Below are 27,686 nucleotides of genomic sequence, written 5' to 3' on the forward strand. Positions count from 1 at the left end.
TCAAGCTAGCCACTTTCAGCTCTCAGAGTTCGCATGGGGACAGTTACTCAGGAGCCCATAAATGCTGTAGGGAGTTAGAGGAAATTTCCCAGGTAGGGCTTGGTCAGTAGATAGGGGGTCACATCAATCAGGAAAAATTCGCCGGCCCACAGGTCAATCTGGCTTCCCCAAGTGCCTTCCTCCCCACGCTACCGCCTCACTCCTCACTGGACCAGGTCCTACCCCAGCTCTCTGGTCACTCTTCTCAAAATGGACGCCCTGGTTGTGGACCTTTTATAGACTGGCTACTGGCCACCAGAACCAGCTAGAAGGTTCTAGAACTTCTCCATGCACTCCTATGGCATCAGTTCCTGAGGTAAAAATTTGTGACAGTTACCATTTTGTAGGGGCAGCCAGGACCTAATAAAAAAAATGAGGGGCAAGGTAGCACCTAGCCCCTAGAACAACGCCAAAAATTCCAGTGGATAAAAAGGGAAAAAGAGTTAGGAGGCAAAAAGGGACCAAAAATAAATAATAATTGGAGGAGAACACCCAAAGAGCCGACAGGTCTAACACGCGTCCCCCCCACCTGAAAGAGGGGAGAGCTACCCAACCCCTTGGGAGTTCTCTTCACTAAGGCGGAAATACCTAGAGAGACCGTCTGCATTGGCGTAGTCCACTCCAGGCCGATGTTCCACCCGGAAGTCCATTCCCTGTAGGGAGATAGACCATCTCAACAACTTGGGATTCTCTCCCTTCATTTGCATAAGCCAACAAAGGGGCCGGTGGTCAGTCTGAACCAGGAAGTGCGAGCCAAACAGGTATGGCCGGAGCTTCTTCAGAGCCCATACCACCGCAAAGGCTTCCCGCTCAATTGCACTCCACCTCTGTTCCCGGGGAAGCAGTCTCCTGGACAAGAAGACAACAGGTTGATCCAGACCCTCTTCATTGAGTTGTGATAACACTGCCCCAATGCCATGTTCTGATGTGTCCGTCTGGACAATGAATTCCTTGGAAAAATCAGGAGCTCTGAGGACTGGAGCTGTACACATTGCTTGTTTTAAGTTGTCAAAGGCTCGCTGGCAAGCCTCCGTCCAGACTACCCGTCGGGGTTGCTTCTTGGAAGTGAGTTCAGTTAAGGGTGCCACAATTGTGCCATACCCTTTCACAAAGCGACGGTAGTAACCTGTGAGGCCCAGAAAGCTCAGACCTCGGTTTGGGTCTTGGGGGGCTCCCAGGCCAGTATAGCCTCAATCTTCACCTGGAGGGGCTGCACCGTTCCCCTGCCCACCAAGTGGCCTAGGTACACCACCGACCCCTGCCCGATCTGACATTTGCTGGCCTTGATTGTCAAGCCAGCCTGTTTCAGGGCCTGGAGAACAGCTTGTAGATGACACAAGTGGTTCTCCCAACTGCTGCTGAAGACGGCAATGTCATCCAGATAAGCAGCGGAGAAGGCCTCAATCCCAGAGAGGACCTCATTCACCAGCCGCTGAAATGTGGCAGGAGCGTTCTTGAGCCCAAAGGGCATCACACAGAACTGGTAGTGGCCCTCAGGCGAGGAGAAGGCTGGCCTTTCCTTTGCTCCATCTGTAAGGGAAATCTGCCAGTACCCTGAGGTGAGGTCAAAGGTACTCAAGTATTGGGCAGCTCCCAGCCGGTCAATGAGTTCATCCGCCCTCGGGATCGGATGAGCATCAGTTTTGGTCACTGAATTCAGTCCCCGGTAATCCACACAGAACCTTAGTTCTGGAGTGGTGCCCGATGGGGCAGCTTTTGGTACCAGAACAACCGGACTGGACCAGGGGCTACTCGAAGGTTCAATTACTCCTAGCTCCAGCATCTTAGTGACTACACTGTGGATGCTGGCCTTCACCTTGTCTGACAGCCGGTAGATCTTATACTTCACAGGTGGGCTGTCCCCTGTGTCCACATCATGGGTACACAGGTGGGTCCGTCCCGGGACAAGGGAGAACAGCGAGGAATATTGCTCCAGGACCTGGCGGCAGTCCCTCCGCTGTTCAGGAATCAGGGATGGTGAGAGAATCACTCCCTCCACCGACCCATCCTTTTCCTGAGACGAAAAAAGATCAGGTAGAGGCTTTCTTTCCTCTTCCTCTGCTCCATCAGTCATCAACATCAAGATGACCTCGGGCCTCTCATGGTGGGGTTTGAGGCGATTGGCATGGAGCACCCGAAGGAGCTGCCGGAGGGTCTTAAGGTCCACTAAATAAGTGGCCTTACCCTTCTTCTCGATCACCTCAAAGGGGCCTGTCCAGCGATCCTGAAGGGCACTGAGCTCTCCAGGTTCCATCACCCACACTTTCTGGCCAGGCTCCAACTCCACTGGGTGAGCATTGTGGTCATACCACTCCTTCATCACTGCTTGGCTGGCTTTCAAGTTGTCAGAAGCTTGCTTTCACAACTTAGCCATTTGGCACCGGAAGGCCAGCATGTAGCTCACCACATCCTGGGGAAGCTTCCTGGGAGTCTTTTCCCATCCGTCTTTCACCAGGCTGAGAGGTCCACGCACAGGGTGCCCATACAGAAGTTCGAAGGGGCTGAAGCCCACTCCCTTCTGTGGCACTTCCCTGTAGGAAAACAACAGACAGGGTAGGAGGACGTCCCATTTCCTACGCAGGCTCTCAGGCAGACTTCTGATCATGCCTTTAAAGGTCTTGCTGAACCTTTCCACTAGGCCATTGGTCTGTGGGTGGAAGGGAGTGGTGAACCGGTAGGTAACCCCACACTCCTTCCACATAGCCCGCATGTATGCTGACATGAGGTTGGTCCCCCTGTCGGACACAACTTCCTTGGGGAAACCCACTCGGGTAAAGATCCCCATCAGGGCCTTAGCCACTGCAGGTGCAGTAATGGTCCTCAGAGGAATTACCTCTGGGTACCGTGTGGCGTGATCCACCAGAACCAGGATAAACCTGTGACCAGCTGAATTTGGTGGATCCAATGGTCCCACAATGTCGAATCCCACCCTTTCAAAGGGGGCGCTAACGACAGGAAGTGGTTCTAGGGGAGCTTTCAGCTTCACCCCTGTTTTCCCACTGGCTTGGCAAGACACACAAGTCTGACAGTAAGTATCGGACGCCACCCTCATTTGAGGCCAATAAAAGTGGGGGACAAGCCGGGCAAAGGTCTTGTCCTGACCCAAGTGTCCTGCCAAGGGTATCTTATGAGCCAGTTCTAAAAGAAAGGCTCGGTAACGTTGACGGACAACCAAGGCCCGTGTTGAACCATGCACTGGTGCCTGTGGTTCACTGTAGAGGAGTCCATCCTCCCAGTAAATGTGGTAATTCCCAGTAACGTTCCCTGCTGCCTGGGCTTCGGCCTGACGCCACAGTCCCTCAAGGGTAGGGCACTCCTTCTGGCCCTTACAGAACTCTTCCCTGGTAGGCCCTCCTTCCACATGCCACTCGGCAGGGATAGGTAGGTTCTCCAGGGAGACAACATCCCCCTCCGTGGACTCCTGGTCCACCACCGCAGGTGGCCTATCCGTCTCACAGGGCGTGGATGCCGAGGCAGGCTTCTCTTGTCCCCGAATCTTTCCCTTTCTGGCAGCTGTCTGTGCCTTTGCTCCAGGCTCCAGCCCAAGCGAACTCCCCCTCCGGGTAGTCGCGGACCTTGTGCTAGCACAGGCCCAGTCAGGTGTACCCAGCATCTCAGAATAAGTCCGGTATTCCACCTCCTTCCAAGCATTGTGCTCCATATCATTCCCCAACAGACAATCAACTGGCACGGCAGGGCTTACGGTAACTCGAAGTAGACCTGCAACCCCTTCCCACTCAAAGGGAACCTCGGCCACTGGGTAGTGGCCCATTCTGCCGTCAGCCATCGTGGCGGGGGTGGAGTACATGTGGAATCACCTGCCCTGGAGACACCAGATGACTCCTTACCATAGTCGTACTGGCTCCTGTGTCTCTCAGAGCTTCCCCTCTTAGGCCATTGATGCTGACCCACTGCCCATACTTGGTAGTATTTGAGGGCACCTGGATCTTAGGATCCATCTCCCGATCTCCCAGGGACACTGAAGTGACTCCCGCCCACTCCCCCCCCCCCCCTTATCTAAGGGCAACTCCTCCCGAGCACTACACTAGCTACTCCCAGGGCTTTTCCTCCAGTGGGAGGGGGTGGTCTCTTTGGGCACTTGACATCACCTTTATAGTGCCCAACCCCACCACACTCATAGCAGCGGACAACCCTTGGCTGCTGACTATGGTCAGGATGAGGGTTTCTGGGCGGGTTAGCCTTGGGAATGAATCCTGTTCCCTTTCCCTGGAAACTGTTTTGGGGGCCTCTTGAGAACTCCCTCTTTTAATCTCCCCCCTCTTTCTTCTGGGGAGCACTCTGTCTGGTCCTTTGGGAATCCCCTCCAGTCCCTTTTGAGGACACCTGGGTACTAGCCCAGATGTCCGCCTCCTCAGCAAGCTTCCTGGGGCTGGTTAGCTTGCTGTCCACCATGTGTTGTCACACCTCGGGAAAACATTTCTCGAGTCGGTGCTCCTTGAGGATAAGATCATACAACCCCTCGTAGTCCCCCACCTCGCTGCCTTGCACCCACCCCTCCAGGGCCTCCTTTGCATAGTCTAGGAAATCCACCCAATTCTGTGTGCCCAGTTTGTGGCTGCTCCTAAACTTCTGTCGGTATTTTTCTGGAGTCAGCCCAAACTTTTTTTTATCAGTGCCACTTTCATGGTGGGGTAGTGGGTCTGCTCTCCCTGTTCCAGGGCCAAAAGGGTATCCCTTCCTGCAGGAGGCATGTATTTATACAAGCCACCCCCTAGTGTTTTTCCAATATCCCATGGGCTCTTAGGGAGACCTCCTAGGCAGCCAGCCACTTTGCAATGTCATCCCCTGTGCTGTAGCTAGCGACTACGTCCTTGGGTAGATAGGGTCTGGGTTCCCTGGTCAAGTCTTTGGATTCGCTGCCACCAATAAGAGTATTGGGAGTCCCTATTTGCAGGGTCTTGAGGTCTAACACTGAGACTCAATTCATGAGCCAGCCTCTTTTCCTCCATCTCCTTCTCTAATCTCGCTAACTCCCATTTTAACTGCCTTTCTTCGCTCCGGTCTGCTAGTTCAGCTTCAGTTAAGCTCCTCACAGAGACACTGCTGCCCTCCCTTGAGAGTGTTCTCCTACCTGTCAGTAGGTTCTCCCCCTCAGGTTGGAACAATACATCTACCCCGATGACAGTGTCCCGGTCTGCCTCTTCCTCTTCCTCTTCAATCTTCCCTTCTATGTGTGCTTCCTCCCATGCCCTCAAGCTAGTTTGAAGTTCACTCTTTTTCGCACCTCGCTTGAAAAACACCCCCTTTCTCTTGCAAAAGTCTCTGAGTTGGGCCGCAGTATAGGTCTCCAACTCCTCCAGATCAAATTCCATTTTGCCCCAGGGTATCTGACAGCCACTTGGAAGAATTTAAGGAAGGCGTTGAGTAAGGGCTACCTGCACCCACCACCAGAAGTAAATTTGAAAAAGCAAAACTGTTAATTAGGGAGGCCGCTAGGAGAAAACTCCAGATGTAGGTCTGTAGTGTACACTGAGCTACTGTTAAAGGGACGCAAGTACAAGCTCTGATCCCACCACTGCCACCAATTATGTTAGACCTGGTGCTACCAGTCTACATTGGGTAGCATAGCACAGGGTGGCAAGGCCTATCCCCAGAGCAATTGTGTTGTATTTGCGTCACATTCATACAGTAAGACAGCGTCCATCCACTAAAAATGGCACTACACCAGTTAAGAAAAATATGACTGCTTTATAAAATCTCTTGGATATCTCGGTCTTCTTGCAGTGTATAAATTCAGTTCAATAAATGCATCTACATTCACTCATTGGCCTGCATAAGGCTTTTCAAGACATTAATCAATACTTCTTATTGTCCCTTGTTGAGAGAGAATCAGCGAAAACACCTACAACTTATCTCTCCCTTCAAGGTTTACACAGTTTCCAAATTAGGGTAATCAGCAAGAATAAAACACTTTTAAATCAACACCAACAGATACCTTACCCGTGGAGACCCCCCATGGGTATACGTGCAAGTAATTTCAGATAGCTGATTATCTACATAGAAGTAAGCAGAATACTTGGTCAGGTTTCACGGTCAGTTTGTCAGTTCTATGACACCATTCGTTTGACAGATTGTAATTCAGTAATACTTATCAGCCCCAAACGAACTACAGGAATAGGTGCCCTTAATACATTCCTGCCACACCTCCCCTCTCCTGAGCTCACTACGTGACCTGAACTCCTTCCGCAGGCAGCTACCTACAATCAGTGACTTTCCCCGCAGGGCCGATCCGCTCAGGTATGGAAATAGTTGGGGTGAGTCAGTCAGGCATTTATCACGCACTGTTCCTTGTGCAGTTTGGTAGGTTTGAGGCGATCAGGAGTGATTACGAGTCTCGCCACCCGCCCGTCTAGTTTCCCTGCTTACTTGGTCTTGATATCATTGCCAGTCTGCTTCAGGTCTGATGTCCGCATCGTTACCGACGGACTGGGGGAGGCTTCCGCTTCCCTTTGCATTCACTCGCTTCACTATCTGGAGGCCGCTTCCTCACGGCTGATCGCCGAGCCGTCAGTCGGATTTTCCGGCGTGCTCTCCTCACGTCCGACGGACTCCGCCCACAGCCGGCCTCCATCTGCTTCTCTCCGCCTCTTCCTTCACCACAAACCTGCCGACAGAGTACTCCAGCCACCGCTCTGCTTCTCTACCGCATCCGCTGGCTCTCCTCTCACCACTTCCGCGGAGGGAATTCACAGCAGGCAAACTCCAGTGCAGAAAGGGCGACAGCCTCTTCACAAGAACCTCCACACAGTGCGCCGGGCTCTCCCCCACAGTGAGTGAGATTCTCCGCCGATGGGACCGCCACTCTGCTTCCCGCCTCTGCCAGGTTCACAACTCCACTGGAAACAGCGTCGCAGGCTGCCTGAGGATAATTCCTTGTATCTCTGATTTCCTCAGTGTCCTGTCAAAGGCGATCACCTCTGATTTCTCCCAAGCTAGCCACTTTCAGCTCTCAGAGTTTGCTTGGGGACAGCTGCTCAGGAGCCCATAAATGCTTTAGGGAGTTAGAGGAAATTTCCCAGGTAGGGCTTGGTCGGTAGATAGGGGGTCACATCAATCAGGAAAAAGTTGCCGGCCCACAGGTCAATCTGGCTTCCCTAAGTGCCTTCCTCCCCACGCTACCGCCTCACTCCTCACTGGACCAGGTCCTACCCCAGCTCTCTGGTCACTCTTCTCAAAATGGCCGCCCTGGTTCTGGCCCTTTTATAGACTGGCTACCGGCCACCAGAACCAGCTATAAGGTTCTAGAACTTCTCCATGCACTCCTATGGCATCAGTTCCTGAGGTAAAAATTAGTGACAGTTACAAGCCACCATTTTGTAGGGGCAGCCAGGACCTAATAAAAAAAATGAGGGGCAAGGTAGCACCTAGCCCCTAGGACAACACCAAAAATTCCAGTGGAAGAAAAGGGAAAAAGAGTTAGGAGGCAAAAAGGGACCAAAAATAAATAATTGGAGGGGACCACCCAAAGGGCCGACAGGTCTAACATGCACTGATAAGTCCTTGCCCCATTTTAGGGACTGCTTTTTGCTGGGAGAGGGGAATGAGTGTGTAAACCACTCACACCGAGTTTCAGAAGAAAAAACTGTGGATTCTAAATGCTTACAGAACAGGAAAATAGACAATTCAGCAGCAAGTGTTTTTCTGAATAAGTGCAAGTCTGCATGAAATCTCTCCGCATTTAGACTTTTTGTAAGCACACTCGTAAAAAGTAAGACAGTAGAAAAAAAGTTGGGAGGGGGAAATAAAATAATCATAACATTTCAACTTTACCTTGCTTGGCACCTATTTATATTTGGGAATTTCTCTAGCCATGGTGAAGCATATCCAAACTCCATCTCACTGTCGTACCAGTACTTTAGGCACTCGCTGTGTCGGTTTCTGTTCCTCTCTTCATCAGTCAAGCATGTGTTGCCAGGCTCCATTGCTTGTAGTAAACATTTCTGAAATAATTGAAGAAATACTGATACTGTGAGATCAAGAGGAAAGGATCCTTTTCTCTCTTGGTATACACACTGTAAAAGATGGCCCTTCCAAACAATAGAATGTCTGTTACATAAGTAATATTGAGTCGTGGAGAAAAGAACCACGGGCAAATTTCCAATTCAAGAAAAATAATAATTTGAAGATATTTTAGTAGAGAAAACAAATCAATCTGGAGAGGTTTTCAAAAAAATTTAAATTATTATCCATTTTGTTATGCACATAAAATGCATGTACGTGTTTACAAATGCAGCTAAAGTATATCAATGAATAGGAATTACTTGTAGTTAAACCCCAGATTTCTTGTGCCTTGACTGCAGACTCTTCATTAGGGAAGTTCCTATAGAGGCAGAGTTTGCATGAGTAATTGAGCTGAAGGGGGCATATTTAAAAATATAAAATAAAATAGTGAAAGGAAAAAGAATTTATAAAAGCATTTAATATTTTAATTTTAAACTTTAATTTATGGTTCTAGAATGACCATAATTCAGCAGAAAACTACTCAAACCCTTATGGCAAGATGGGGTGCAGTTTTGCTAGAAGCACAATATCTGAGCAGTAATCAAAGGAAAGGAAATAGAAGGCAAAAAATATTCTGTAAATGGGAAGACTGATAAGGGCGCCAAACCTATGATACGAAAGAAACCGAAGTATACTGAGAGTTGTTTATAGTTGTAAACAGAATTTCCTCTGAGGAACACTGGCTCACCTTTGTAAATTAGAGTGATAACCAAGTATAAATCTGGAACACGTGAGCTTAACGTAGAAAGCTGGCTTTTTATGTAGTGTACCAAAATGAGGTACACTATGTAGAAAGTCCGGACCACCCTTATTGACTTACAGGTTTTAAATGAAAAATCCCAAAATACTCTCTTTTATGGTAGAGTGGGAAAACAGTTTAGGCTCATTAGAGGGTACTGTTAAGCATTTGTTGTATACACAGAGTCTATACATGAGAGACTTACTCAAGAAGAAACTTGAGACCAATTTAGAGAAATACAATTTTTATATAATTTTAGACATCAAGATTATCGGAATCCGGTAAGTACTCTAGAAGTTATCGAATTTCACAGTAAAAACATTAGAAAATGACAGCTGTCAAATTTGAGGCAGGAGCCTCAAATGCAGTAATGTTATGGCACTGGAGAAATATTGACTGCATAGCTACACTTACACACGACTTGCAGGCAATGTTCCCTCTAATTTTTTACTCTGTGTGCGGCAGTGTAGAGGTCTCTGTGCGCTACAGCTATGGCTATGTGCGCTAGGAACCAGACCACGAGTGTGTGCAGCGCCAAATATCACTCCAAACGTTTGCTTAAAGCCCTAGCAGCCCAGCTCTGTTAAGAAGAGACATTTTATTACTCTGTCTGATGTAACATTTCCTATACATTGATTTACACACTATGATTCAGTGTCTCTGTGTAATGTGTAAGTGCTTAACACCTTACACTGGAATGAGTGGCGCTATTAAACAAAATAAATATGAAGGGTTATGGAGACTGGAGGGTCACTGTTAAAGGTTAGTAATGAGAGTATCTGTGGCGGAGGTGGTCATTGGGGTGCCAACAAACAGGCACATCAGGCGCCACCAGCACCGGCCCTGTTCAAATGGCACTAATAATTACAGTGAAATTATGAAAACATCCGACATTGCAATTAGAAACCTTGGCAGCTATGTTGCTGCATTTCTTTTCTTAATAGGGTTGGGCTGTGGGGTGATTGTGTGAATTTGTTAAGGTTTTCTTGTTCATTGCAGCTCATGATGGGTGCCGCGATTAACATGAAAACTTTAACAAATGCACAGGGACATCTTAAGGATTTTGAGTGCCTGGGTCAAACTTATTTCTGTGGCCCCTGATTAGAACAGTTTTGGATTTATGAGCCAATTTCAGCTTTTTCATTTTCTTTTCGGCCAGGTCACCGACACTGCAGAGGCACAGTGGTCCAAATTCGAAATGTGATTCCATCTAATATTTAGGGATAGTGGTATGTGTTTTCAAAATTGTAACGTAGCCTGAAGGAAGAGGAGACTAGTGAGAAATAGGATTTAGTGGCAGAGAGAGGAACAAAGTAGAAAAAAGTCAGGGCGCAAGGACGAGAAATGGGTAAGGTGTAATGGAGAAATAGGTAAGAGAGACGGAAAGAGAAAGGCAGCCAGAGGCTTTGGAGAACTGGGAGGGAGAACGGAGAATGGAAAACTGGTAAGAGAGAAAGCAAAGAACAGGCAGTGAGAGAGAAATGGAGACAAGAATGGGATGGGGAGAAGCGGAAAGTGGTTAAACGTGGGGCGGGACTGATATGAGGAAGAAGAAAAAGAAGAGAAGATGGCGAGAGCAGCTGGGGAGTGGAAGACGTAGATGTTGGGGGGTTCTATAAGGAGCCTTCTTTGCCATCTTGTCATTTCTAAATGCTTGCTCTATGTAACCGTGCTCACCTGTACAAACTAAGAAGGGTGGAAGGCTGGTTAGGCCTTGCCAAGATTTTTAATTTTGCAAAGATGCAGGTCTGAAGAAGATGGCAGCTGCAAGTGTGTAAATGACGGATCCATTTGTCGGGAGTATTCTCTTCACTAACACTTGCTTCCCTTCTCTTTTTGAAACTCAGGGGCAGCAACATTGTCATGGTGTCACCAGGGATTTAAGAGTAAGCTTTTTCAATATTATATGAAAGCCATAGTTGCTGCTTTTTTATCTCATGCAACTAACAACCACTTACAAAGCCAATAGTCTGACTTGTTGTAGGTATGATTTTACTTATATAATATATCTGGATGCAATGACAGAAACAGGAAAATACAAGTTGGGGGCACACTATGCCAAGCACAGAAAAGTTAAAAAAGTCACACAATCACCCCGCAGCCCAGTTCTATTAAGAAGAGAAATACAGTAAGTCTACAAACACGGCGTGTGCTTTACACGCCAGGTTTGTAGAGTTGCTGCATTACTTTTCATAATAGAGCGCAGCTGCGGGGTGATTGTGCGCCTTTTGTTAAAGTTTTCAGGTTAATCGCACCACCCGTCTGGAGCTGCAATTAACAAGAAAACAAACTTTCAGATGAAGTGAAAAGGGATGACTAGGAGTGGGCAGTGCACTTTGAGTCTTTTATAGGTGAGAAAAGTGATCACTGAACTGCTATGCAACTTTCAAATCCTTGAAAAAATACCAACTTAGACCATCATTAAAACGCTGACAAGAGATCTGTGAAAATCGGCACCATCACTGCACTGGTCCATCACCTAGTCCCATGGAATGCTCAGGTCACAGATCATCATGCATAAAAAAACACACTCTTTCTAGATGTCAGTTTCTCAAGACAATAATAGAACAATAATTAAGACCCTAAAAAAGACTCTGCTCCTCCACTGCTCGAGACTGTTACCATCCTCAGTGTCTCACTGGGTCACGGTTTATCGAGTTTATTCTTTAGACTTGCCTTAATGAGCACCTACATTAAAAAAATAGAGAAATACCACAAACATTTACCCTTTATTCCTTGCACTGGGCCCATTAAACCTGGAAAGAATAATCACCCTACAATTTGAAAAATATTTAGAAGCAAGCAAACTGTTAAATTCCCATTAGTCACTTTTCTGTCCCAACCACAGTAAGGAAGCTGCACTACTAGATGTATGGCAAGCTCCTATCACAAGACAGTGTGCTTAACCTGATGAATTTCAGAGCAGAGTTTTGTACAGAAGATCACCCCCTTTCGCCCTAATATATGCAAGTACAAAAAAGGGAATCTCTTTAACAGTCAAACTGCTTCTTGTTAAAATGTCACATTTTGTCAAAAAAGGTTGTTAAAAATGTACTACCAGTGTGACCGTAACACACACTCAAGCAAGTCTCTGTCATTGGCAACCTCAACACAACTAGAAAGATGGCTGGAGAGTTTAGCTGCTTTCAAATTCAGATAAATTTAATTTATACAAGCCATTGTTGCTGCGTATTTATCTTATGCAACTAGCAACCACTTACAGAGTCAACCGTTCGACTTGAAGGTATGATCAGGGCTTTAAGTGGACCGGGTCTCACCGGTGCTGAGCACAGCAGCTTTCTAAAGGGGGCCTCGAAACGGGTCTCTCCCGGGCTCGGTTTTGTGCCCTGGCACAGGCAGTCTGTTTTTTTCCAGACTGCAGGGACACCAGGCACATCGATGTGCACGTGCTCACACTGCTCACTTCTCACTAGTTGAAAAGTTAGGGCATGACGTCATGCCAGGTGAGCCTTGTAGGTAGCGTGACAAGGTGTCCTGGATTTGTCTGGACCGTCCAGTTTTTTCAACAGTTGTCCCAGCAGATTTCGGTAAAAGTGGCTCATGACCCAGTTTTTTTAAGAGGGTGAACTAAAAACAGTGAGAGGCATTATTTGATGTGTTCCAAAGCAGGGCTAGTAAGCAGCTGTTATAAGTAAGCAGTTTAATTAACAGACATTTTATTTATTTTCTTAGTGCCTGTTCTGTGTTTCTAGGAGGATGAGGACTGTCATTATTTGCCACTTTATTGATGTAAATTTGTAGTCCTGCCTCTATTTTTGCGAAATGCCCCGGTTTTTGGGTCGCACGATCTAGTCACCCTACTTGTAGGGGAAGGGAAATCCTTTAAAGAGTCATTGTCTCTCTGGATTTCCCTTCTCTTTTTGAAACTCAGGAGCAGAAACATTGTCGTGGTGTCACCAGGGCTTTAAGTTGAAGCTTTTTCAATGTTGCTTACAATCCATAGTTGCGGCTTCTTTATCTTATGCAACTAACAACCATTAACAAAGGCAATAGTCCTGACTTGTAGGTATGATGTTACTTGTTCTATCATATATCTGGATGCAATGACAGAAACAGCAAAATACAAGTCGGGCAGTACACTATGCTAAGTACAGATTTTTAGCTTATGTGTCTGAAGCCACGCCCTTAATTATACTGGCTACGCCCCTTTGCGAGACCCCCCCAGTTTTTTCATCCCACTTAAAGCCCTGGGTATGATGTTACTTGTTGTATTATATATCTGGATGCAATGACAAACGGGAAAATACAAGTAGGGTGGCACACTATGCAAAGCACAGAAAAGTGCCAATCACCCCACAGCTGCGCTCTATTAAGAAAAGAAATTCAGCAAGTCTACAAACAGGACTTGTGCTTTTCACGCCTTGTTTGTAGAGTTGCTGCATTTCTTTTCTTAACAGAGCTGGGCTGCGGGGGGATTGTGGACCTTTGTTAAAGATTTCAGGTTTATCACCGCGCCTGTCTGGAGCTGCAATGAACCTGAAAACTTTAACAAAGTCACACAATCACCCCGCAGCTCAGCTCTGGTAAGAAGAGAAATTCAGCAAGTCTACTAATACGACGTGTGCTTTTCACACCGTGTTTGTAGACTTGCTAAATGTATTTTCTTAATACAGCGCAGGTGCAGGGTGATGGGCAGATTGTGTGCTTTTGTATAAAGTATTCATGTTAATCGCTGCTCGTGACGGCGCTGCAATTAATTAACATGTATACTTAAACAAAGGCACACAGTATGCACCTCAGCCTGGCTCTACATGAAAGAAACACCCGTTTTTCGTGCCGCTCGCTTTTTAAAAGCAGTGGCCCGAACGTTTTCCTTTGATGTGCTGTGTGTGTGCGCTCCACACACAGCACTGTGGGCTATATGTAACAAAGGTACGCGCAGGGCTTTAAGTGGGCCGGGTCTCAAGGGATCTGAGCACCGGCAGTTCTTTTCAGGGGGCCTCGAAACGGGTCTCTATTGGGCTCTGTTTTGAGCCCTGACACAGGCAGTCCGTTTTTTCCCCTGACTGCAGAGACTGTCACTGCAGTCCGGAAAAAAGTGCCAAGGCGCAAAACAAAGCCTGATAGAGACCTGTTTCGGAACAGCAGGCACATGGGTGTGCTCTGCTAACACTGCTCCCTTCTCAGTAGTAGAGAAGTTACAGCATGACGTTATGCCAAGTGAGCGTTGTGGGGGAAGGGAAATCCTTTAAGAGTCATTTTCTTTCTGGATTTCCCTTCTCTTTCTGAAACTCAGGAGCAGCAACATTGTATGTATGTATGTAAACTTGTAAAGCGCACTGTTACCTCGTTACGTGGTGTCCTGGTGCTGTATACCGCTGGGGAACCCGTCCTGGCTTTCCCTGTGAGAGGGCACCCCCAAGGTGAAGCCAGGCATCCCCGGCGCTGCTGGGGCCGTTGTCGAGATTAAGCAAGCTATTGCCCAGAGTGGGACCCATGGTTAGCGTAGGCACCTAGGCGAGAATTATCGAGTCCGCGGACATTGACCCAAGACCCTGCCGCGTCGGGAATTGAACCGTGGTCCCGGGCCGACCTCTGCTTCAGGGTCTGCCGCTTCTAACCAGTGAGCCACACTTCTCCACATTGTGGTAGGGTCACCAGATTTAATTGGAAGTTTTGTCAATATTATATACAAGTCATAGTTGCAGCTTATTTATCTTCTGCAAGTAATAACCACTGACAAAGCCAATATCCCTTACTTAATGTAGGTATGATGTTACTTGTATCAAATATCTGGATGCAATGACAGAAACAGCAAAATACAAGTCGGGCAGCACAGATTTTTTGCGTAAGTGATTTAAAGCCACGCCCCTGATTACACTGACTACGCCCCTTTGAGAGACCCCTCAGTTTTTTCATCCCACTTAAAGCCCTGGGTACGCTCGCACGTTATTGGGAACAGTGCTTGCAGGACTGTTCTTCTGGACTTAAAGTAGGGGCCAAGGTCCAAGAAAAAAACACAACAGTTCAAGTTTACCTGCTCTGGTGTGTCTGGGTGCAGAAGTGCTTTAAGCCATGGTAGCCTAAAATGGAACCCTCTAAAGTAAATGGCAAAACATTACCTGTAAGAAAAGGCTGCACAGGGGAAGTAGGGGGCCCAGTACGTTAGAACCCAAGGGGGGCTCGGCTCTTGAGGGTCTCAGGACCACAAAGACATTGTTGGCTTATGTGGGCCAAGACTGGGGAGCTCAGGTGCATGGAGAGGTGTTTTGTCCGGCGGGTTGTGAGTAAGAATCTCTTCCGGTTCTTGGTGCTCCTGCACAAGGGGGAAAAGAAAACACCAGAGCCTTTGTCCATGTGGAGCTGGCCCCTCTCGTTGCCCCCCCCCCACGTGCAGGTAAGTTTTGGCCGTGGTTGTGTTCCGACTGAACATAAACAAGCCGTGGTGCTTGCAGCTGGCTCGGGTATTGGTGTAGGGAAACTCCTGGGAGTTCTGGGGTCTCGAAACTTGGCATGGAGACAGATCTCATCTTCTGGAGCAGAAATACCTTTTGCTGGGGTCCTTCTTTGTCGGTGGGCCGGGGGGACGACAGCAAGCTATACCAGGCAGCTGCAGTCAGTGCCTGCTGGTGCAGAGAAGTGTCTCCTCTACTCCAAGGGTGATGCTGTGAAGTCAAGAACGTCCAGGGCAGACCTCCAAAGGTTTGGGGAGGCTGTTCCGCTTATGGATGAGTTGTGTCGGTGATTATCGGAAGAGCAGCAGCCAGGCGGGGTTTTGTGCCAAAGTAGATGCTGGTCCACAGTTCAGACATCTTCAGCTCTTCTTTGTCCTTCTTCAAGCAGACTAATCTGAGTTCCTGGTGTCAGGGGGCCACCTAAATACTCAATTTAGGGGTGTTAAGGGGAGTGAAGATTAGTAGCTAATGGGCTACTTACCACTGAAGTCACCACACCCCCTTTATAACCACTTCTTGTGGGAAGTGGGCATAACACTGTCCCAGAGTTTCAAATTCCACCAAAACGAAGATGGTGGAACCTTTCTTTGGTAGAGAACATTAGGTAGTCCACCTTAGAGGTGTGACTAGTCTGGTGGTGCAACACACCTACTCCATAGCTATTTTCCAACCTGTCCTGGTGTCAAATGGGCCTCAGGGCAGGGCGCGGCATCTCCCAGGTCTTCAGGAAGCCAGGGTTGCATATCAAAGGCGGCAGGAGCTTTGAAGCCCTTGTCCAAGGTATTCTAAATTGCAGCCAACCTGCTGGAGGAGGTGTGAACATCTTACTCAAGAGCAGGCCATGTTTCTGACCTCAGAGTGTGGGCTCTCACCTGCAGAAGTGTCAGAAACGTATCTGGGATGGCTGGTTAGAAGTTACCAGTCAGTCAGCACACTAAATAGCGTCAGGTTTTTCAGGGGACACCCCTAATGTGCCCTCAGTATGCATGTCATAATAAATCTGGCACTGGCAAAAATACAGATTTATTAAGGCAAGCTGATGAGAACAAACACCATAGGTTTCAGTAAACTCGTAATGACTAATGGCCACTACATGTACTTAGGATGGCTTCCCTGTTCACTTGTACTATCTAGTAATTGAACTAGACCGCACAGGACAGCTCATGCAGATACGTCCTTACAAGTAATATAATGCACTGTGCCTTAGGGCTATATAGGGTGCTGTAGGGGTGACTTAAATATACTAGATGCAGTGACCAGCAATTCAAGGAGAGTCTGAGTGCAGAAGTGTTGGACGGGCTGGTAGACTTGCGCGCTACACCATAGGCAAGGGGAGGGGGGCACCTAGAAACCTAAGTCTGAAGCAGGAATAGTTCATAACTCCGAGTGCGGGCTCTCGCCTTCAAGGGGTCTGAAACATCTGTGGTGGCCTAGAACCAAGGAGCAGAGGACGACTTTGGGACAAGGCTGGGAACTCTCAACAGGGGGCTCATCTTGTGAGGGCCCTGGAAGCAGAGAGGCACAGTCGTTGTCCTGGACCCGGCCCAGGGAGCTTCGGGTGCAGAGAGTTTTGGTCGGCTGGATCCGTGTGTCAAAGGCACTCGTGGATCTCAATTAGACCTGCTGAGGGGTGGTAAAACAGGACAGGTGGGTCACTCTCGGTACTGGCCTCTGCAACGCTGAAGTCCCTAGTCGGCCGGTCAGTCGTTTCAGGGTTGGAATTCGGATTGGACTTTGAACAACCTCTGGCTGCTGCAAGGGGTCAGGTACCCTGGGGATTGGTGCAGGGCGGCTCTGGTTGATTTTGGCTTCTTAACACTTGATGGTGAAATGGATCCGACCTCTGGGAGCACGGTGACCTCCACCTGGGCGGCTGCTGCGTCAGTGGTTCTGGTGAACAGCTGAACAGTGAATTGGATGTTGTGGTAGATGCCTGCAGGCAAGTGACTCCCCCACTAAAAGGGAGATGGTGACGGCTTGGCGAAGTACTGGAGGCCCTCCGAGGCTTTCCAAGGATGCACAGCTGCAGGACAAGTTGGGTTGTCATATGATTGTTGGGACACGTAGGCAGGCAGGGTTTGGCACCAAAGTCCATGAGCAGTCTGCAGTTCGAGCTTCTTCAACTCTTCCTTAACCCCTTCTTTCTTCAGTCAGCTGAATCCGAGTACCTGGTGTCAAGGGGCAACCTAATTATTCAATTTAGGTGTGTTAAGGAGAGTGTAAGGTGGTAGCGAATGGACTACCTAACCTTGGGGTGACTACTCCCCCTACATGACCACTTCATGCGGGAAGTATGCATAACCGTGACCCAGAGTTCCTAGTTTCACCAAAAACGATATGGTGAAACCCTTCTTGGACCGTCCAATTCAGACTGCCCACATTAGGGGTGTGCTCAGCCTGTAAGTGTGATACGCCTCCAGATTAGCTTGTTTTCCCATCTACTCTGGTGCTTAATGGGCCCCAGGGCAGGGGGTGGCACCACCCAGGTCTGTGGGAAGTTGGTTCACATATCAAAGGCGGCAGAGGGTTTGAGGCCTCTGGCATTGGTATGCAAATCCCCTAGCCATCCTGCTTTAGGAGGTGTGAACACTTTCCTCTGAAGGAGGGATAGTTCCAGTCCTCTGACAACACAGGCTCTCACCTTCAGGCGGTCAGAAACTTGTCTGTGGTGGCAAGCTGGTCAATACTAGCACTCTAGAGGATGGGTAGGTTTTTAGGGGACACCTGTAAGGTGTCTTTAGGGTGCATGTCATAATAAATTCAACACTGGCATCAGTGTGGATTTATTAAGATGAGGTTGTAGATACCAAATACTGTTATTTTCAGTGAAGCCATTCCTCTTGTAACCTGTTCTCTTGCAATATCAAGTAATAGAACTAGATATCATAGAGGTATACCTGCTCACGCAGATATGACATCACATGTAATAGAACGCACTGTCGTGGAGTTCTTAAGGCCTACTGCAGGTGTGATTTAAACATAGTTGTAGGAAGCTGGCTCTGTATATACTATACCAAAGTGAGGTATAGTGTGCAAAGAGTCCAGTGGAACCCCAAAAGGTAGGCAGAGGTAAAGTTAGATAGAACCTTACTCTCCATTTGTGGTGGTGTGGTCGAGCAGTAAGGCAGTATCAGAGGACAGTGTTAAGCATGTGTTGTACACAATCAGTAAATGAATTTACACACTCAATGACTGAACTTCAGACCTATTGTTTTTGTATGAAAATATTCTTTTAGTTATTTGTTTTTCTAGAACCAAGCAAGCCTGACACAGGTAAGCAATACATACTTTACAGTAGTAATGCAGTTTGTAAACAGTTTGGATTTAAATTGTATATGCACTTTGTTTTGACTTACAGTATGGTTTCAGAGAAATGCAATACTTTGTAAATACAGTACATAGACTTGAATGGGCTTTTCAGTAAAATTACAGGTAAGTTACTTTTGAAATTACTTTTCTTACTCAGAGTAGTATACCTGGATACTACTCTGGGACATTTCCTGCAAACGGGTAAGTAAAATCGTTTTTGTTAGTAAGTGCAATTTTAAAGAATTTCTTAAGGTTTTCAAGCTCCACACTTAGAAACTTTACCAAGAAAAACAGTCAATGTTATCCTATTGAGGAAAATAGTGTTATCGGTTTTGAGGTAAGTATTTGATAGTGGGAGTTGAGATTCTGGGGGATAGACTCAGGGGTCCCACAGGGTCAAGGATGCACTCTAGTTACACCCTCAGCGTCACAAGGGCAGCCGGGTGCATAGTGCTGAGGCCCAATGTTATCCAATGGGGGTATGGGGCCTCCGGTTGGTGGCATCTGGCAAGCAGGGCACTTGGTTGTGGGAGCAAAGCTCCTCGACTTTAGCTCAGGGCAAATGGGGAAACAAAGTAGCACCAAAGTTGCACTCTCAGTGGCACTAGGGCGGCCGGCTGCAGGGTGTTGTTTTGACGTCAGGCACCCTGTTTTCAATGGAGAACCTCCAGTTTGCAAAGGCACTGCAGGCTTGGGGGACAAAGTTCTTCTGGGTGCGACCACCACTTCGAGAGGCAAGTTGGGAAGTTAGGGGTTGGTTAGGCACCGTCTGTTTGGGCAGACAAGGCTGTGGGGTGTCTGATGCAGGGGTGCCTTTTGAGGTCGGATCCTGGTCGCAGTTGGGGGGACCTTATGGATTTAGGCATCCGCTGGAGGCAGGTCAAGGGGTCACCGGATCTCGGGTCAGGATTGCCGGGAGGACCTCCTCGTGGTGTTTGCCCACCCAAGTTAGGCCCGTGGACAGCGGGTGCAGAGTGGTACGGATTTGCGGTTTCCGTCCGGGGCCAGAGGTTGCAGATGAACAAATCCGGTGTTCACGGGAGACAAAGTCTTTCGGGTTGAAGGCAGGCATTTCATCCAGGGTTTTCGAGGTTGCTGGCTGCAAGACACACCGGGAGTTTGCAGGAGAAGCTTCGAGCGGGAACACAGGCTGGTAGGGCTGGGACCAAGCCGGTGGGTGTCTTCCTCTTTTTAGGCTGTTCAGTCCTTCTTCTTCTTGTAGTTTGTTATGGTCTAAGGAATAGAGGTTCAGGGGTGCCCCTAAATATTTGATTTAGGGGCGTTACAGGTAGATAAAAGGCAGGGACCAATGGGTCCCTTCCCTGGGGTGGGTACACCCCCTATTATGCCACACTGCAGTGGGAGGGGGGGGCATGAGCCTATCCTTGGTTGGCTGAGTCCCCCCCCATCTGGAAGATGGCGGGGACTGGGAGTTGTGTTTCACCTCCCCTCCCCCACCTGAGGGGTGGAGTTGGCAGAGGTGGGCACACCTCTCTTCCTCACTTGTTTTTACCACTGGTTCTGCCGCCCAAAGTGGGGGTCAGAACCAATGGGGTCAAGTTGCTGAAAACAGCAAGTTGCCTGGGGAAGCTCACAAAGGCGGCAAGCATTTAAATCTTCCCCTTCGTGAACCCTACCCATCCTGGTGGAGGAGGCTTGGCACCTCGTCCCAGGATGTGCATTGTTTCAGGCCCCAGAGATTAGCAGGCTCTCAACCCAGGGGTCCAGAAACATGTCTGGTGGTGGCAGCTGAGAGCAGCCACTCAGCCTGAACACTAGTGGTAGGTTCGTTTTCAGGAGGCATCTCTAAGATGCCCTCTGTGTGAATTTTTCATTAAATCCCACACTGGCATCAGTGTGGGTTTAATGTGCTGAGAAATCTTATACCAAACTTTTCAGTTTTTAGTGTAGCCATTATGGTGCTGTGGAGTTCGTAATGACAAACTCCCAGCACCATATACTCTTAATGGCAGCACTGCACTTACAATGTCTAAGAATGGATTTAACTGAAAAGTAGCACCGACACGATTGTGTGGGTGTCCCCTAGGGCACAGGTAACATTTGGCTGAAAAAAGACACAATTCTTCACACGTATTTTTCTCAGAAAGAGATACAGGTTTCTTTATGTATCATTCAAGTTTAATGATGACCATTCCAATGTCAAATTACACGTATCAATTGATTCTTAGATAACGTGATTCCAACGATAATTATCACAGGTCAAGAATCCACTAATTAATCCCAATGCATTTCGACAAAGCCTTCATCAGGGATATCTGTCAACAAATAATAATCTGCGTTATACTAATCTGTATTGGTCACTGAACATACATGCATCACCATATTTATACAATCTTTCAATCTTTATTTCGACAAAAGTTGTCATAAAAGAGCACAAAAATAAAACAGTAAAATAGTACAGTAAAATATTTGGAAACAGACAGTAGTAAAACCATTTCATAACAATGTATATTTCCAATAAAACAAACTAATATCAGCCCCAGTAAAATTCTATTACGTACCTTTTATATCCTAGTTTATAAGTTAGCCACAAGTGCCCTTCTGGTATTCCACATTGCTGCTAAAAACTTTGTAACAGCGAAGATCACAACCGGAGAGAGGTTTAGGTAAGCAGGACAAAAGAAAACAATATGGACCTCATTTTCTAAAGCTGCAGTACACCCTGGGTGATTCTTTGGCGATAGTGCGCACCAATCAGACGTGTAAGATCTGATGGGTAGCGAACCATAACGCCATTGGAGAAAAAGATTCCTCGAGGCCGCAGGGCTGATATCGTCCAGGACTTGCTCCAAAAGATAGGAGTCCTTGATCGATAAGAACCTAGCTGAAAGTGTACCCAGTTGGGAGTTTGATTTTAAATGAACCATGCGGTTTTCCCGGAACAGCTGGACCAGTTGTTTTCGTGAAATGCTCCGGGTCTGACCACATTGAAGCAAGTCCAAGCTTCTCGAGTTCCTTCCTGACATATTTTAACCAGGGAAGCCTGCCCGCATTAGGCAAGCCCAGTACTTCCATTAGCTCTTGCCTATATTCAAACAACTCTGGGGTGACCCAGAGTCTCTTCCAAAAATTTAGAGGTTTAAGGGCCAGTTCCTCCTCGATAGGTCTAATGCCAACTTTGGAACCTACTCAACACCACATCGCCAGATGTAGCCTTCCTTACAGAAACCTGGATGAACGCCTCATCAGCTCCCGACATCGCCATAGCCATCCCGGACGGCTACAAGATCATCCGAAAGGACCGCACCATCCAAACAGGAGGAGGCATCGCCTTCGTACATAAGAACTTCATCTGCACCACGACCTGCTCAGACGATAACCTCACAGCCGCCGAACATCTTCACTTCCAGATCCACACTAACCCCAAGACCACACTCAGAGGCACCCTCATCTACAGACCACCAGGACCCCACACACAATTCTGCGAAGACATCAATGACTTCATCAGCCCACACGCCCTCCCCTTCGAGGACTACATTCTACTGGGAGACCTCAACTTCCACCTGGAAAAGAAAAACGACAGCAAAACCACCACCCTTCTGGACAACCTGGCCAATCTCCGACTCGAACAACTTGTTGATTCCCCCACCCACTATGCCGGGCACACGCTCGACCCAATCTTCCCCTCTAGCAAGCACATCTCCTTCAACCACACCACAGCTCTCCACTGGACGGACCACAGCTGCGTTTACTTGAACTACAAAAAGACCACGAGCCACAACCTCCCACAACCAATCCCCCGAAGAAACTGGAACAAAATCACCACCGACCAGCTCTTCACTTCGCTTCACCAAAACCCTCCTGCCAAATCGTTGGACCCAAACCAAGCAGCCACCAACCTCACACAATGGATCACCCACAGCGCCGACGAACTAGCACCCTTAAAAAACCATCTAATCAAGCAAGGTAGCAAAAAAGCCCCCTGGTTCAACGATGACCTTAAGAAATCCAAGAAGTTCTGTCGTACCCTCGAGAAAGCCTGGAGAAAAAACCCAACCACTGACAACCTGACCACCTTCAAGAACGCCACCCGCAAACACCACCAATTGATCCGATCCACCAAGAAATCAGCATTCAAGGATCGACTTGACAACAACGCCCACAACAGCAAGGAACTATTCAACATCGTTAAAGAATTTACCAACCCCACCGCCGGCACCAACGACATCACCCCATCCCAAGACCTCTGCGACTCCCTAGCCTCTTTCTTCCATAACAAAATCGCCGACATACATAACCGCTTTGAAAACCAATCCGGAGACCAGTCCGCTCCACCCACCCCCGAACCAATACCCCCCTCTAACAACCTTTGCGCCTGGAACCCAATCACCACTGAAGACACCATCCGCCTGATTAACTCCATCCACTCAGGATCGCCAACCGACCCATGTCCCCGCCACATTTTCAACAAAGCAGACTCCATCATCGCACCCCATCTCAGAGACGTCATCAACTGCTCCCTCAACTCCGCTACCTTCCCGGAAAGCTGGAAACAAGCCGAACTCAGCGCCCTTCTGAAGAAACCCACAGCAGACCCCACTGAACTTAAGAACTACCGCCCCATCTCGCTCCTCCCATTCCCTGCCAAAGTTATTGAGAAAGCTGTCAACAGTCAGCTCACCGCCTTCGTCGAATCCAACAAATCCCTCAACCCCTCACAGTCCTGCTTCCGAGCCAAACACAGCACCGAAACCGCCCTCATCGCAGCAACAGACGACATCCGAACACTACTGGACAACGGAGAAACAGTTGCCCTCATCCTACTTGACCTCTCCGCAGCCTTCGATACAGTCTGTCATAGCACCCTCATACAACGCCTCAGCAACGTCGGAGTACAAGGAAAAGCATTGGACTGGATCATCTCGTTCCTCGCCGGAAGAACCCAAAGAGTCCACCTCCCCCCTTTTAGATCAGAGCCCACTGAAGTCATCTGCGGCGTACCACAAGGATCTTCACTCAGTCCCACCCTCTTCAACGTATACATGAGGCCCCTCGCATCCATCGCGCGCCAACACAACCTCAACATCATCTCCTACGCTGACGACACCCAGCTGATCCTCTCCCTCACCAAAGACCCAAACACCGCCAAAACCAACTTACGCGAAGGAATGAAAGATGTAGCCGAGTGGATGAAGAACAGCCGGCTAAAGCTGAACTCGGACAAAACGGAAGTCCTAATCTTAGGCTCATCCCCCTCTGCTTGGGACGACTCTTGGTGGCCACCGACCCTGGGAACTACACCCTTACCAACGGACCACGCATGTAACCTGGGCTTCATCCTGGACTCCTCCCTCTCGATGACCAGACAAGTCAACGCCGTCTCATCATGCTTCAACATCCTACGCATGCTCAAAAAAATATTCTGCTGGATCCCCAACGAAACAAGAAAAACGGTCACCCACGCACCGGTCACAAGCCGACTGGATTACGGAAACACCCTTTACGCAGGAACCACAGCCAAACTACAGAAAAAACTCCAACGCATCCAAAACGCCTCAGCCAGACTCATACTAGACATCCCCCGCCAAGCTCACATTTCCGGTCACCTGAAAGACCTCCACTGGCTCCCCGTCAACAAGAGGATAACGTTCCGACTCCTCACCCACGCACACAAAGCCCTCTACGACCTAGGACCCGAATGCCTCAACACGCGCCTGTCCTTTTACACCCCCACCCGCCAACTACGTTCGTCCAATCAGGCCCTCGCCGTAATTCCGCGCATCCACAGATCCACCATGGGGGGGGGGGGGGAGATCCTTCTCCTACCTAGCGGCCAAAACCTGGAATTCTCTCCCCACCCACCTCCGCCTTACACAGAACCACCTCTCCTTCAGAAAGCAACTTAAAACTTGGATATTCGATAAGTAAAGTCCCCCCCCTCCCACAAGAGCCTTGAGACCCTCCTGGTGAGTAGTGCGCTATACAAATTTTGAACTTGAACTTGAGTCTTAGCGGCACCAGTGGGGTACTCGCGGGCAGAGCTGTCAATTGCCTCAGGAATCTATTCTCTGCAACAATAATTGCTGAGCTAGTCTTGTGACCCCCACAACTCAGCCCCGTAGGACACTGTCCCACGCGCCCGCAGTTTGTAAATTTCTAATGGGGGACCAATCGGTTTGTACGATCTACTCAAGAGTTTCAGTATGCCCCCAGCTAACTGGGTCATTTTAAGGTGCTGTTTCAATTGATGTTGGACCCAGGTGAATGATTCGTTGAGGGTAAGCCCGAGGTAGTCAAAAGTGTGGACCCTTTCTAATCTAACACCGTCTATCATGGGGGCTGGGTGTGTTATTGTGGGGGGGGGGGTTAAAGATCATGTATTTGGTTTTTAAGGTGTTAATTTCCAAACCCCGTCTTTGCAAAAGGAGACAAACCCATCCAAGACACGTTGGATGCCCATGGGAGTTTTAGATAGAAGCAGCGTATCATCTGCAAACATGATCGCTGCAATCCGGGACCCTGCAAGCTTTGGGGCATCACTATCTTGTACAGCGTCCAGATGTGCGATTACCCCGTTGACAGAGGCAGAACAGGGTGGGTGCCAAGACACACCCCTGCCTTAACCCCTGCCAACGGGGAATCGAGCTGTCAGTGAACCATTGCTACCACACCTGACCTGTGCATAGTTCTGGGCATGGAGTCGTATTAACATATTCAGGAGTGGGGGAGGAATACCGAGCTCTCGAAGTATAGCCCATAACTTCTGGCGTGGGACCAGATCGAATGCATCGCACAGTTGGTCTACGAAGATAGAGTATAATGACCCACCCCCAATCTTAACGGTTTTCCCACTAAGCATGTATAGCTGGAAGATCTGGTCCGTAGTGGAAACATTTTTCCTAAACCCTGTCTGGAAAGGGCTTAAAATGGAATACTCCTCGATCCAGTCTAATAGCCGGTTTAGGATCAGGCGTGCAAAGAGTTTTTGGGGCACGTCAATGAGGCTGATTGGCCTGTAATTGGCAGGGAGCAGGGGTGAACCCTTCTTGAAGATAGGGACAATCTCTGCCCCCTGCCAAGTACTAGGTACCTCCATACCTCTCCATATAGCATTAAAGATAGCCATCAAATAGGGGGCCCATACCACCGGATCATGCTTTCGAAGGTCGCCTGGTAGTTTATCCAGGCCCGGAGCTTTGCTTAAAGGAAGGTTGAGGATAGCTGTCTCCACCTCCTCCACAGTGAACTCCTACTCTGTTGTTTCTCTCTGGATGTTAAGAGCTAGGCTCATCGGATTCGGTACGCCCTCGGAGTCATCCGCCCAGTAAAGAGTACGAAAATGTTCTTCCACACCTCGGCGGCTACGTTAGGGACCACAGCCTCAACTTGCTCTACAGACCCAGTATTTACAATTTGCCAAAATTTCCGGGCGTCTCTTCCGGCCAAACTTGATGTTAAATTGGCCCAGTGATCCGCCTCCCATTCTGCTTTAGCGTGGTGGATTAACTTCCTATACGCAGCCCTTTTTTCTTTGATCAGAGCACTATTATGGCTAAGATGCCCTCTGTGTGCATTTTTCATTAAATCCCACACTGTCATCAGTGTGGGTTTAATGTGCTGAGAAATCGGATACCAAACTTATCAGTTTTTAGTGTAGCCATTATGGTGATGTGGAGTTCGTAATGACAAACTCCCAGCACCATATACTATTAATGGCAGCACTGCACTTACAATGTCTAAGAATGGATTTAACTGAAAAGTAGCACCGACACGATTGTGTGGGTGTCCCCTAGGGCACAGGTAACAATTGGCTGATTATATGCCCTTGCAGAAAAGCCTACATTGGTCAAACTGAAAGAAAACTCAAAGTAAGAATGAATGAACACAAAAGTAACATCAGAACCAAAGCATTAAAGTCAGTAGTAGCTACAAACTTTGTTGAAGCAAACCACCAAATAAGTCAGATTAAAGTGTGTATTTTGGAGATCATTGAAAAAAATTAAGACAGAGACAATAAGAAAATGCTTCTCAAAAGAGAACATTTCTGGATATATCATTTACAAACATTGAAACCAAATGGAATGAATGAACGGACTGAATTTGGATGTTATTTATGAATAAGACTTGATTATGTGGCTTATGGAATAATCAGTTTGAACTAGACGCTGGAACTGTCTTTGGCGGGACAACTCCTATACATTTTGTTTACACTTTGCATAATACTGTTTGAACGATATTATTGTGTTACTTATTGTACATTTGAAAAGCTGTTTATTTGAAAAGCTTTTTCTTTAACATGTCCTTTATTAAGAGCAAAGGCGTAGAGTTATTTATCTGAACACGTGGCTAGTACCACAACAGTCAACCACACCCCAGACATAAGCGCTACACGCTGCACTAAGTAAGCACAGCGAGAATATGGCACCGGCTGGTTAGTTTTTGTAAGTCTCTGTGCGTATTCAATTGGGAATCTTTATTGAGAGCGAAGGCGCAGAGAAATTTTGTGATTTATCCCCTTTAATATTGTGCACGTGTCTAAATCCACAACATTTAACCACACCCCGACATACGCGCCACGCTGCACTACAGCAAGCACGGTGAGAGTAATGGCGAATTGCCGACCGTATCGGCAAGACTCCGTGTGAATCTAACCGGTAAACGCGCATGAGTTACAGCATAACAGTTCACGAGAATGCAGCACTTTTTATAAGCGCGTAAAATGGTAGAACATATTTTTTGTTCTAATCGTGATAACGCCAAATTGATATTAACAGCAATGCATAGGTACGTTTTACTGAGAGTTGTTTAACATATACGCTTAGTTATGTGAATGTTATTAACGGCAGAACGCAGATGTTGGATTATTCGAAGAGATTTTAATTTTATTTGGAGGTAGAAAAGTTTTGACTTGTTTAATTGTTTTTCCCTTCTGTATAAATATGGTGATGCATGTATGTTCAGTGACCAATACAGATTAGTACAACACAGATTATTATTTGTTGACAGATATCCCTGATGAAGGCTTTGCCGAAATGCATTGGGATTAATTAATGGATTCTTGACATGTGATAATTATCGTTGGAATCACGTTATCTAAGAATCAATTGATACGTGTAATTTGACATTGGAATGGTCATCATTAAACTTGAATGATACGTAAAGAAACCTGTATCTCTTTCTGAGAAAAATATGTGTGAAGA

General features: G+C 47.7%; 1 protein-coding gene across 1 annotated transcript in view; it reads right to left on the reverse strand.

Annotated features, from left to right (window-relative positions):
• Positions 1 to 27,686, reverse strand: part of XRN1 (5'-3' exoribonuclease 1) — a 1,308,150-nt gene that overhangs the window by 991,349 nt on the left and 289,115 nt on the right. The window contains exon 16 of the mRNA XM_086943712.1: positions 7,831 to 8,000. Coding sequence (XP_086799838.1) covers positions 7,831 to 8,000 — 170 coding nt within the window. The remainder of the gene's footprint in view (positions 1 to 7,830; positions 8,001 to 27,686) is intronic.

The sequence above is a fragment of the Lissotriton vulgaris genome, chromosome 11 (assembly GCF_964263255.1).
Source record: "Lissotriton vulgaris chromosome 11, aLisVul1.2, whole genome shotgun sequence".
Taxonomy (NCBI): Eukaryota; Metazoa; Chordata; class Amphibia; order Caudata; family Salamandridae; genus Lissotriton; species Lissotriton vulgaris.